This window comes from Carassius carassius, chromosome 29 (assembly GCF_963082965.1).
Source record: "Carassius carassius chromosome 29, fCarCar2.1, whole genome shotgun sequence".
Lineage (NCBI taxonomy): Eukaryota > Metazoa > Chordata > Actinopteri > Cypriniformes > Cyprinidae > Carassius > Carassius carassius.
In genome coordinates, this window is record NC_081783.1 from 1,486,118 (window position 1) to 1,500,513 (window position 14,396).

Genomic DNA, 14,396 nt, shown 5'->3' on the forward strand with positions numbered 1-14,396 from the left:
TTGTCTTGATGAGAGCCAGAACACAGACGATCTGAAGCAGCGTCACACTCTTCTGCTGGGATTGAGTTCTTCTGAAACTGGACTTTAGAGAAATGATGCTCATCTTTGGACTGATGCTGCTGCAAACTGCTGCATGTGAGTCACTTTCACATCAGACTCTTATGAAGCTGATCAATCAGATCTATCTCTGATATAAAAACATTTGAGTTAATATTACATTAAGAGTCTGCAGAGATCTAGTCAGTGTTTTCTGAGCTTCTTAAACCGTTCGTATAAGTGGAGTATTAAAAAATGTGAGAGGAAGTGAGTGTTTAAACACTTAAAACACTGTTAATAAAGAGAGAACTGTCACAGTGTAATAGGATTCAGTAAAAAGTGCAGGAGTAAGACTAATTCTTCACTATAAAAATGTCACGTTGACATGCATAAAGCGATTTAGAAAATAAAACTATGCAGACTGAGAAAGCATGAGTTTCATTTGAATAAAATTAAGATGAATGAGAGCACAAAGACGAGTTCACATTCCAGTGTTCAACTGACATCTTTAATTAAAGTAACTGTTTGATTATAACAGATATTTAGTATCACACTCTAATTTGAGTTAAATCTGTGATGTGACAAGATTATGTTCAGTGTCCTGTTAATTATAACATTATTAAAGGGATAGTTCACCCAAAAAATTAAATTCTGTCATTAATTGTTCACCCTAATGTCGTTCCAAACCCATAAGACAGTCAATAAATGCACATTTCCATCCTTCACCTGAAAAGGGGTCGTACTCGCATATATATCCCAGTGTAACTGTGTGTACCTTCTCTCCTGAGATCAGATCAAGAGTCTGTCTGATGTGTTTCTTCAGATTAACTTTAATTATGTGAATGTTTGTGTAATTTGTGTCTGATTTTAATTATTGATTTCCTAAAATTTTTTAACATTTTTGTGTGTTTTGTTCTTCAGGTCTGGAGTTAAACTGCAGTTTTGATCAGTCTGATCACTGTTACACAGCTCTGGGACACAAACTCAATCTGATGATGGTGCAGGACGCTAGTAAATATGATCTGCAGTTAAAAAAGAGAATAAACTACAACACAGCAGATGATCCAGTTTGTAGAGTAAAGAATGGCAGGATGAGGATGAGTCAGTGTGATCTTTATAATAACAGACCTGAAGTGACAGTCATTAATGGGACTCTGATAATAAACCGTGTGATCAGAGCAGATTCAGGGAATTACAGATTAAGACTCTCTCACTCAGACGGCTCAGAAACATCTAGAGATCTTCAAGTGATTGTTGAAGGTACAGAAACTCTCTCATCAGACTCATTACAATCTCATGTTCTCCAAAGATCTCTCTCTCATGCAGATGAATCAGTTGAATCTCTGGGAAGGTTTTTATTGCAGCTCATTATTAAATGTCTGGAAGTATTCAGTCAACAGCATCTTCACTTTCTTTGCACTGAGTCTGAGACTATTTTAAGAATGAAATACCAGTGTGTTGCTAACTGTGTACTGAATACTGCTTTTAAAAAATGACATGTGAAAGCATTTCAGACAGTTGTTTGCTACATTGTTGTCACATGACTGACTTACACTATCATATCAGATATAAATTTAGTTTGAATATGTCTTGACTGACTCATTTACATAATATCAAGAAATAGTCATGTGACTGTGATGTGTCCCTCCCTCCAGCTCCTATTGGCTCAGTGGAAGTGTCAATCATCTGCTCCTCCAATCAGACTTCAGTGTTCTGCTCCTCTGAGGGAGATCAGATCATCTACAGCTGGACTCTGAATGGAGAAATACTAAAAGAAGGACCAATGGATGGAAACACCAGCATTGATCTGGATGAGGAAACTGAAGGAGACATCAGCTGCAGCGTGAAGAACCACGTCAGTCACGCACAGAAGACCATTAGACTCAAACCCTGTCCTGGTGAGATTAATACATGAATGTCCAGATACATATAGAAACCAGAGAGTTGCAGTTAAGCCCACCAGAAACTATAGTTGCCGCAGTTTATCATGAAGGTCGCTAGAATCATCCAAACAAAACAAATATTCCAGAAAATCAATAGATTTTTGTAAACTTAGTCAAATGTCCAAGCAGCAACTATTGTTCCTGGTGGGTAAATAACTTGTAAGTACATATCATGGGGAAATGGTTGATTTCATAATATCCCACCTAAAACACAACTGACATCTCTACTGTACAGTAGACCTTAATTTAATAGGGAATACATCTGTCAAAAGGAGGAGATGAGAGAGCAATCGTTCCCCTCTTCTGTGTCTGCTTTTGCCATGAGAGGAGATTTACAGCAGCAGTTTACTAACTTCAGGCAGTCACACAAAAGGAAGAATGGAAAGATAAAGAGCTAACACATGGGATTAATTGATGTAGATTATCTTTTCCACCCTTTTATGACATTACGTCTCGTAAGGGGCAAAATATTGAGGCCCCTTTATCCAGTTTAGATGCGTTTCATTCTAATTGGTCAAGGACCCGAATACATTTTAAGACTAGTAGCTTATGATTCCATTATAATGCTGAAATTCAGACAAGTAATGAGTTTATATTTACATTATTATATGAAATCACCTACTACAGTCTGCCATTGAATACTATGGGCCTAAAAAAAATTCTTTCAGCTAGACCTTTTTTTTTGTATAGATGTAATATTTTCTTCATTCTATGTGACCTAATCAATATGTGCCTATTCATTAAATATGTGATATTTTACATATTTACATCACAAAGTATAGTATGGAAATATTATACATCTACTTGTACCTTCACTGCAGTCCTCATTGTAGGATACTTATACGAAAACTGCTTACATAAGGGAAAGTTCACCCAAAAATAGAAATTGTCTCATCGTTGTGTCATCTTCAAGTTGTAAACCTATGAGATTCTTTCTTCTGTTGAGCACAAAAGAAGACATTTTGCAGAAAGTTGGTAACCAAACTGTTAAATGCATAATTTTCTTTCAGGTGCACCCTTTTAATTATATAGATGTAATATTTTCTTAATTCTATTGATTTTTATTTATTTATTTTTAATTAACGTATTGATACACAGTACCCTGTTGGGTCAACTTAATGGCTGATTTTGTTCTGCACTAGGTTCCACCATTTTAAGACAAATGGATTTATTTTGTTTTTATATTTAAGAGATTAGATGCAACTTTTAAGGGGTTTGCATTGGATGTTCTTCGACTTTTATGCATAATTAATTTGATAAAGATAAATAAAGATTTATCTGCTGAAAGCAGTTATTTTGAGATAGATGCCAAATGCTCTCCTCCTATTCCAGTTTGACATTGAAGGGGTGAATACAACATATTTGTACATTCTACGATGTGCTGATGTTTTATTTCAGAATCAACTACTGCAGATGTGACCTCTAGAGTGACCTCTAGTGTGACCTCTAGTGTGACCTCTAGAGTGACCTCTAGTGTGACCTCTAGAGTGACCTCTAGTGTGACCTCTAGTGTGACCTCTAGTGTGACCTCTAGTTTGACCTCTGCAGTGACCAGCAGCACGCAGACATCAGAATGTGGTAAGAGTTTAACAGACACACTCCTGGAAACATGAAGGATGGGGTTTTGTATTGTGTCTAATTCTTGTTGTTCAGTGTGTTCAGTGTCTGTGGTGTTTGTTGTGGTCTGGTGTCTTCAGCTGATGTTTCTGTTCGGTCTGTTAGGAGCTTTTCACATCTACATGAGACACACATCAGGTGAGAGACATTTATCATCATCATTATGGATTTGACAAGCAGATATTAAGAGTGTGATGATGATGATGATGATGTGTTTAGGAAAGAAACCGGAAGATCAGAAAGTGAGGATGAGAAGATTTAGAGAAGGACATGAACACACAGCAGAAGATTCATGAGAGCAGCAGCAGATCATCACATCTATGAGAAATAACTTCATAATCTCACAGATTCTCACATCAATCCAGCTTTCAGCTGCCAACAGCAGATCTTATCATACAAACCCAAGAGATGAATTAAAACCAGAAAATATGAAAAATGGAAAAAAAAAAATACTACAGTTTTAGTTTAGAAGATTATGTTCTGGACATTTGTGGTGCTTTTTTTTTTTTTTTTTTTTTTTGAATTTGTCTTTAAACTAGGATACTTTTTATTTCATCCAATCTATCAGATTTTGATGTCATACTGTGTGTTTATTTTCATATTTCTGCTCTTGCTCTTTTACTTTATTCTGTCAGTATGGCTAATTTCTTTCATTTACAGGTCTGTTTAGATGTTTTATCTGTTTGAAGCTCTTGATCTGTTTTGTAGTGTTTGTGGATTTGCTGTCTGTGGTTTTTCTTGAATTTTCTGCTGACTTTTAACGTATATAACCACATTCATGCATTGTTTTTGACAAGATATATGCATCATAGAACATTGCTAAACAAGCCTTTCTTTTTTGAGTGAAATGTCAATATAAAACATTTTGAAATTAAATGTGAAATTTCCTGTGGCTCAGTAGTAGAGCATTGCATTAGCAGAGCAAATGTTCATGGGTTTGATTCCCAGAGAACACACATGCTCGTAAAATGTATAGACCGAATGCACTGTAAGTCATTTTAGATAAAAGTGTCTGCTAAATGTAAATTAGTGAAACAGTATTTGCAGTCAAAAGTTGCTCATTAATTTTTTATATTTTAACACAGTCAAATAACATTTTATCCAACAGAAAGTACACATCAATTAATTTATTAAGCATAAAAAACATGTATAAAAACAATAAATCCAGACAGAAATCAAAAGATTTTTAGCAAATAAGTTCAGCTGTAACTCTTGTTTCCTCATGCAGATGTCGCTCAGAATGAAGAAAGTGTGTTTTGTGTTTGATCGCAAACTTTAAGTGCATAGTAGGGGTGTAACGATTCATTCGTTTTTATCGATGCATGCATTACATGACGATGCATGATTTTTGAATCGTGAATCGTCGATAATCAATATTAAATGCTAAGAATCTAATGAATCACGATTTGAATAGCGATTAAATGCTTTCAAAATATATGCACATTAAATTACTAAAAGCACGAATGAATGAAGACCTTGAACAGTGTTTGTGCCTCTCATCTCTCCTTCACGCGCTTCACTGTTTACCGTCTGTGACTGTCACAGGATTGTGTTCGCGCTCAGTTCATCTCCCTGACACATATTTTGAGCAGCTGATGTGTGATCTCTCCTTAGGACTCGTGGCCAGTAATGCTAAAGTGAAGTACACTCAAAAAAATATTTATGCCCAATTCTTAAGATTTATGTATTTCAATTGCATATAAAATTTCCATCCATTTAGATTACATATTTTTAACCTAAAAAAACTAATAAACTTTGTGATGCAAATTTGCCAACCTTATGGTGCAGAAATTTAATAAAGTAATCAAATGTAAAACAGCATCGCATATTTGACTACAAATTAAAGAATGTTCTTTATTAAAGTTACAAAAGCTTTTTTTATTTTTTTTTACATTTTTTTTTTTAAATTCTATTTATTAAACATTTTAATTATTACAAACAAAAACATATCAAAACAAAAACACAGCACAGGAAATAATTCACATATTCATGAACGTGCACAATTTACATACAGCATTTCATCATATGATTGTACATAAATTTAATCCAATTTTTGTGTATGACCGTTTAATCTTTAGACATTTAAAAATATTCTCCCATTTTTTAAACAGGTGCGATTTACCATTGTGACAATACCTCAATCTTTCTAGAGTTACAACTTCAGATATCATAGATTTCCACATCTGGGTAGAGGGGGCATCACTACCAACCCATTGACCATTATAGCCTTTCGAGCCAACATTAGGAGAAACTGAACAATCTGTTACAAAAGCTTTTTAATCAAGAGCAGTGAGTGATTTCTTTGTTGTTGCTGTTCGATTAATATAAAGACTGTCACTTTAAGAGAATGCACTGATACAGTGGCCTACGTTCAGCTGGCTATGTCTGCTATAGGATACTTACCAAGACGGGCATTTTGACATAATTTTTGTCTGAATTTGTCCATTTAAATACAATACTTCAGAGAGAGCTTATATTTGCAAGCGTTCTGAGGCGCGGGTCTTCTCACTGCGCACGAGAGCTCGCGTCCTCTGCCTCTTAAATGTTTAAACTGACAAAGCTTAAATTAGTTTAGTTTAAATACAGATATCAACGTGTGCTGTTTAGGTCTCATCTGTGCACGCGCGCTATCAGCCCCCGGGTGATGACGGAATAAATGACAGCTCATGGGAGGCCGTTTGAGGTGAAACCCATTGAAAACTTGTGATACACACTGAAACACTTGTCGTACAAGTGAATCACTTGTGATACATACTGAAACACTTGCGATAGACACTGAAACACTTGCGATACACACTGAAACACTTGCATGTACAAGTGAATCACTTGCGATACACACTGAAACACACTTTAAGATATTAATGCCCAAACATGGTTCTCTGATAGTGTTTTTGATGCTATAAATATGACAATCTCAAGGACTGACAAAAATATGAATATTTTTACAGGCCTTGGTTTTGGGACCCAAATATAATATAGAAAAACTCTTCATCTGAGATGTTGCTGCAACCACTTTCCTGGATTCTGACTGATTTGACATGGAATGAAGCCTCTATATTCTATGAGACACTAGCAGGAGAAGACCAGGGTTGATTTGGAGGTCCAAACACACCCTTGCCATGAAAAACAGACTGTTGCTATGGACGCGGAACGGACTATTTTTTTTAGTGGAAGCAATAGAATCGTTTTTATAATCAATAAACTCATTTTTAAATCAATATTTTGTGCAGTGTAATAAGCGGGATCATGTAAAGCGAGGCGGTTGTTATAGCGAATAACAACCCCTTCAGGCTGATTTTTCACCAGCAATGACTGCAAACTCACCTGTTGGCCGCTCATCGTGTCCAAAACGTCCCTCATGCAGTGTTTCTTCTTCTCTTCTGTTTCCATGTCGGTGGCGGCGCCAAGCAAGTCGCTAACAGTGGAGTGCGAATTACACGACAGTTTACTGGCATGTGTGTGGATCTGAAGGCATTTGCGTGTGGATCAGCAAGGCAAAAAATTAGTGCCAAAAGTCACGTGACAGTTTTTCTGACTTGTAGAATTTTGTTTTGTACTTGAACGATTTTTTTTTTTAATTGAAGGATTTTTTTTTTTTAATTGAAGGATTTTTTTTTTGTACTTGAAAGATTTTAGTTTGTACTTGGAGAATATTTTTGTCATTGAAGAAATACGTTTCTTTGTATATATAAAACGTACTGTATTTGTTTGATAGCTACATTTTTTATTTGCAAAACAAAATGCATTAGTTTGTGAGTGATGTTTTGTATTTGCAAACCACACTGAGTTTGTTTGTGAATCGTTGGGTGTGAGTAAAACACGTTTTGTGTGTGTGTGAGGTTTTGGCATGATTCTCACTCCATATCTTCCCCCGCAGTTCCTGTGTCACACTCTCCTTCTACCATCGCACCTCGGATCACCCGTGATTTTAGGGGGGCTCAGCCCCCAATAAGGGTATGATTAAAAAAATATTATTTGACTATTAGGGTAGGGTGGTATGCTACTAACCTTACTGCAATCCACTATTCCATTGTATTCCCTGTATTTCATATATGGGAGTAGGAGTACTGACTGAGCCATATACAACACTGTAATAAAAAAATAATTATTGGATGTGACCACTAGAAAATAGGGAATGTCGATTTTTTTTTTTTTTTTACAATGAAGAGTTCCTGATTCATTCACTGTACAAACACACGCACACATGTTTCCAGTACAAACACAACATTTAATGTTCGCATTTCTATGCTCACATACAAACCTCAGATAGGAATTTTTTACAACTCTCAGATTTTTCCTTTGACGATACCACTGCTTTTTCTTATAAAATGTACAGGGAAATTGGCAGACAATTAAAACAATGTCAGGGTTCAATGACTGAAATGAATCTTGGGAACACAGTGGTATTGTGTGTGTGAGAGGCTGTCTACGTTCTATTCTCACCTGACTGTTGCTCATTTGCAGACCTATTCCTACAATGAAATATAAATATAAAAAAGTTTTTTAGCTTTTTAGCCTTTATAATCAACAATACGGTTGGATATTCATAGTCACCCCATGAAAATTGATGTCATTTTAAGTATTTTAACTAACCAGCTAATATTCATTAAGAATATAGACAAACCATGTATTAATGTAATTGTCTATTGGCAATATGATTAATCTGTTCTATATTTATTTCTATTTATTAAAAATAACAACATGAATTATCAATTTGCCACTTCTATAAATCAAGTACAAATCTAGTATAAATAGTATAAATCAAGAAAATCAAAAATCCCTTTACTCTACGCTTACTCTAATTTATGTATCATGACACTCCTCCTGATTCAGTATTACTCAATACAAAACTATATTTAATAATACAAAACAAAATAACTCCACATTCTCTCTCTGGGCCATCTAGTGCTTTCAGACAATGATGTGTGTCTTTAATCATTTCTGTGCATGGCTGCATAATGTAATGTCAAAATACATAATAATATGTCTGTAATTTTAAAAAGTAAATGAAAATAAATCATGGTCGTTTTCTGAATCTAAAGTATGTTTTCATGGGTGTTAATCACTTCATTTTTGTAAGAATAAAAGTCAACTATCACACAAGGGCTGAAGGCCGCAGCGAAACGTATTGGTATTGGATGAGAAACCGAGCCGTCCCGTGTGCTCCCAATGCTCCAGTAACATTACATTATGTAAACTGCAATGCATTTATGACAAAGAACTGCACCGATGCAGATGTAATATCATAGCATTAGCAATCTATCAGTAAATGCACGCACACACAACACACACCTTGTGCTCTCTGATGTTCGCTCTGCTCGCCGCCCCTGCAGATTGAAAAATGCGCTAAATCCAAGCAGACTCAGATAAGGGGAGGAGCCGAAATGAGTTTTTTTAAAGGGGACTAAAGCGATCAAAAATGTATTAATCAAATATTTTTTTAGGGGGGCTGAGCAGAAGTTTAGGGGTGAAGCCCCCCTAAAAAGGGCCTAGTGACACCCCTGGTTTGTGTTATTAAGTTGGCTTGAGAAAGCCAACTTACTGAAATCCTATTTAAACTTCTTCTTCTTATTATTATTATTTTTCTGACCGCAAATTTTTGGACACTAACTCCTCCTAGGCCGTTCAAGCTACATACTCCAAACTCTGGTCAGACCTTCATACTGTTCTGACTTGGTGTGCTATATCTTTTCAGACTGGTTTGAGTTACGGTTTTCTTAGAAATTAATATTAAAAATCATAAAAATCCCATAGATTTACATTGCAGACTGCTCAAATTGAGCCACGGCTACGGTGGCCCATTAGTGTACAAGCCAAAAACTCAAATCTGAATTCTCTGAAGCCCTAGACTCAATTAAACTACTATTCAATGTACTAATAAACCTATCTATCTATCTATCTATCTATCTATCTATCTATCTATCTATCTATCTATCTATCATCTGACGATATATATCGATCGATCTATCGATCTACCTATCTATCTATCTATCTATCTATCTATCTATCTATCTATCTATCTATCTATCTATCTATCTATCTTCTAACTGTTTCTATCTATCTATCTATCTATCTATCTATCTATCTATCTATCTATCTATCTATCTATCTATCTATCTATCTATCTATCTATCTACCTACTAACTGTCTCTATCTATCTATCTATCTATCTATCTATCTATCTATCTATCCTAATAACATGCTAATCATGCTAAAATCATGCTAGCAATATGCTAGTCGCATGATAGTCATGCTAGAAACATGCTAACAACATGCTAATCATACTAAAATCATGCTAGCAACATGCTAGTTGCATGCTAGTCATGCTAGAAACATGCTAACAACATGCTAATCATGCTAAAATCTTGCTAGCAACATGCTGGTCGCATGCTAATCATGCTAGAAACATGCTAACAACATACTTATCATGCTTAAATCATGGTAGCAACATGCTAATCATGCTAGCAACATGCTAGTCGCATGCTAGTCATGCTAGAAACATGATAACAAAATGCTAGTCATGCTAGAAACATGATAACAACATGCTAGCAACATGCTAATCTTGCTAGAAACATGCTAGCGACATGCTAGGAACATGCTAATCATGTTAGAAAAATGCTAACAACATGCTAGTCGCATGCTAATCATGCTAGAAACATGCTAACAATATGCTAATCATGCTTAAATCATGTTAGCAACATTCTAATCATGCTAGCAACATGCTAGTCGCATGCTAATCATGCTAACAACATGCTAATCATGCTTAAATCATGCTAGCAACATGCTAGTCACATGCTAGTCATGCCAGAAACATGATAACAACATGCTAATCATGCTAGAAACATGCTAGCACCATGCTAGTCGCATGCTAATCATACTAGAAACATGTTAACAACATGCTAGCAACATGCTAATCATGCTAGAAAATGCTAACGACATGCTAGCAACATGCTAATCATGCTAGAAACATGCTAGCAACATGCTAGTAATGCTAGAAAAATTCTAGCAACATGCTAATCATCCTAGAAACATGCTAGTCGCATGCTAATCAAGCTAGAAACTTGATAGCAACATGCTAATCATGCAAAAATCATGTTAGAAACATGCTAGTCGCATGCTAGTCATGCTAGAAACATGCTAGCAACATGCTAGTCATGCTAGAAACATGTTAGCAACATGCTAGTTGCATGCTAATCATGCTAGAAACATGCTAGCAACATGCTAGTCGCATGCTAGTCATGGTAGAAACATGCTAATCATGCTAACAACATGCTAGCGACATGCTAGTAACTTGCTAATCATGCTAGTGACATGGCTAGTCACTTGCTAATTATGCTAGCGACATGCTAACAACATGCTAATCATGCTAGAAACATGCTAATCATGCTAGCAACATGTTAGTCACATGCTAATCATGTTAGAAACATGCTAGAGAAATGCTAGTAACTTGCTAATCATGCTAGCGACATGGCTAGTCACTTGCTAACTATGCTAGCGACATGCTAGATACCTTGCTAATCATGTTAAGTACATGTTAGTCACTTGCTACTAGCAACTTTGCTAATCATACTAATGATGGTAGTCACTTGCTTCTAATGCTAGCAATATGTTAACCACTGTCTTTTTTTAAACTTCTTAAACTTTTAAACTTTTTAAACCTTTTAAACTTTTCACATTTTCAAACATTTCAAACTTTCTAAACTTTTCAAACTTTCTGGTCAGGCTTTCTCAAGCCAACTTAAAGTTTGTCTTGACAAACTTTTTTATCTAGTTTCATTAAATGTTCTAAAACTTACTCTTGCTTCCTCAAACTTCTTGCCCAATCGTTACACTTATCCACTGCGCTAACACCACCCATTAAATAAAACATACATACATAGGGCAACATACCATTATTGTATTTGTACACTTCTGAAATGATGCCTCTGGTGTGATAAATGTTAGCCTTTAAATAATATTTTTAAAGATCATTTAAATAATCTATCTATCTATCTATCTATAATCTGACGATATATATCGATCGATCTATCGATCTACCTATCTATCTATCTATCTATCTATCTATCTATCTATCTATCTATCTATCTATCTATCTATCTATCTATCTTCTAACTGTTTCTATCTATCTATCTATCTATCTATCTATCTATCTATCTATCTATCTATCTATCTATCTATCTATCTATCTACCTACTAACTGTCTCTATCTATCTATCTATCTATCTATCTATCTATCTATCCTAACAACATGCTAATCATACTAAAATCATGCTAGCAACATGCTAGTCGCATGCTAGTCATGCTAGAAACATGCTAACAACATGCTAATCATACTAAAATCATGCTAGCAACATGCTAGTTGCATGCTAGTCATGCTAGAAACATGCTAACAACATGCTAATCATGCTAAAATCATGCTAGCAACATGCTGGTCGCATGCTAATCATGCTAGAAACATGCTAAAAACATGCTTATCATGCTTAAATCATGGTAGCAACATGCTAATCATGCTAGCAACATGCTAGTCGCATGCTAGTCATGCTAGAAACATGATAACAAAATGCTAGTCATGCTAGAAACATGATAACAACATGCTAGCGACATGCTAGGAACATGCTAATCATGTTAGAAAAATGCTAGCAACATGCTAGTCGCATGCTAATCATGCTAGAAACATGCTAACAATATGCTAATCATGCTTAAATCATGTTAGCAACATGTTAATCATGCTAGCAACATGCTAGTCGCATGCTAATCATGCTACAAACATGTTAACAACATGCTTATCATGCTTAAATCATGGTAGCAACATGCTAATCATGCTAGCAACATGCTAGTCGCATGCTAGTCATGCTAGAAACATGATAACAAAATGCTAGTCATGCTAGAAACATGATAACAACATGCTAGCAACATGCTAATCTTGCTAGAAACATGCTAGCGACATGCTAGGAACATGCTAATCATGTTAGAAAAATGCTAGCAACATGCTAGTCGCATGCTAATCATGCTAGAAACATGCTAACAATATGCTAATCATGCTTAAATCATGTTAGCAACATGCTAATCATGCTAGCAACATGCTAGTCGCATGCTAATCATGCTAACAACATGCTAATCATGCTTAAATCATGCTAGCAACATGCTAGTCACATGCTAGTCATGCCAGAAACATGATAACAACATGCTAATCATGCTATAAACATGCTAGCACCATGCTAGTCGCATGCTAATCATGCTAGAAACATGTTAACAACATGCTAGCAACATGCTAATCATGCTAGAAAATGCTAGCAACATGCTAGTAATGCTAGAAAAATTCTAGCAACATGTTAATCATCCTAGAAACATGCTAGTCGCATGCTAATCAAGCTAGAAACTTGATAGCAACATGCTAATCATGCAAAAATCATGTTAGAAACATGCTAGTCGCATGCTAGTCATGCTAGAAACATGCTAGCAACATGCTAGTCATGCTAGAAACATGTTAGCAACATGCTAGTTGCATGCTAATCATGCTAGAAACATGCTAGCAACATGCTAGTCGCATGCTAGTCATGGTAGAAACATGCTAATCATGCTAACAACATGCTAGCGACATGCTAGTAACTTGCTAATCATGCTAGCGACATGGCTAGTCACTTGCTAATTATGCTAGCGACATGCTAACAACATGCTAATCATGCTAGCAACATGTTAGTCACATGCTAATCATGTTAGAAACATGCTAGAGAAATGCTAGTAACTTGCTAATCATGCTAGCGACATGGCTAGTCACTTGCTAACTATGCTAGCGACATGCTAGATACCTTGCTAATCATGTTAAGTACATGTTAGTCACTTGCTACTAGCAACTTTGCTAATGATACTAATGATGGTAGTCACTTGCTTGTAATGCTAGCAATATGTTAACCACTGTCTTTTTTTAAACTTCTTAAACTTTTAAACTTTTTAAACCTTTTAAACTTTTCACATTTTCAAACTTTCAAACTTTCTAAACTTTTCAAACTTTCTGGTCAGGCTTTCTCAAGCCAACTTAAAATTTGTCTTGACAAACTTTTTTATCTAGTTTCATTAAATGTTCTAAAACTTACTCTTGCTTCCTCAAACTTCTTGCCCAATCGTTACACTTATCCACTGCGCTAACACCACCCATTAAATAAAACATACATACATAGGGCAACATACCATTATTGTATTTGTACACTTCTGAAATGATGCCTCTGGTGTGATAAATGTTAGCCTTTAAATAATATTTTTAAAGATCATTTAAATAATCCTGTTAATGCACTTAAAGAATGCAGGTTTTTTAATTGAATTTAATCAAATTAAATTTTTAATTGAATTTAATATAATTGAATCGTTCTCAATTTGCAAAAATCATTCTTGAATCGAATCGAAAACCTATGGATCATAAATCGAATCAATTTGATTTCTACCCAAAGATTCACTACTCTAGTTCATAGAGTATAGAATTTAACTACAAAATCGATTGCAAATTGTGAATGAAAACAGAATGCAATGACGTGGACGTTTCAAATTTGAATATTTTATTCAGAATACAACATAGATGACATATCAAATGTTTAAACTGAGAAAATGTATAATATTAAGGGAAAAATGGCATGATTATGAGTTATCATCAACACATCTTAAAAAAGTTGGGACAAGGCCATGTTTACCACTGTGTGGCATTCCCTCTTCTTTTTATAACAGTCTGCAAACATCTGGGGACTGAGGAGACAAGCTGCTCAAGTTTAGGAATAGGAGTGTTGTCCCATTCTTGTCTAATACAGGCTT

General features: G+C 35.3%; 1 protein-coding gene and 2 long non-coding RNA genes across 3 annotated transcripts in view; 2 read left to right on the forward strand and 1 right to left on the reverse strand.

Annotated features, from left to right (window-relative positions):
- The window catches only part of LOC132109356 (uncharacterized), a 271,659-nt gene that overhangs the window by 213,752 nt on the left and 43,511 nt on the right, over positions 1-14,396 (forward strand). Inside the window, exons 18-19 of the mRNA XM_059515376.1 lie at positions 958-1,296; positions 1,692-1,934. Of these exons, the coding sequence (XP_059371359.1) occupies positions 958-1,296; positions 1,692-1,934 (582 nt within the window). The remainder of the gene's footprint in view (positions 1-957; positions 1,297-1,691; positions 1,935-14,396) is intronic.
- Positions 3,242-3,571, reverse strand: LOC132109378 (uncharacterized). The gene is made up of 2 exons (XR_009424492.1): positions 3,460-3,571; positions 3,242-3,399 (listed from the first exon to the last, which is right to left on the reverse strand). It is a non-coding gene; the product is annotated as an uncharacterized LOC132109378 (long non-coding RNA).
- Positions 3,318-3,735, forward strand: LOC132109376 (uncharacterized). Its single transcript, XR_009424490.1, has 2 exons — positions 3,318-3,557; positions 3,633-3,735. It is a non-coding gene; the product is annotated as an uncharacterized LOC132109376 (long non-coding RNA).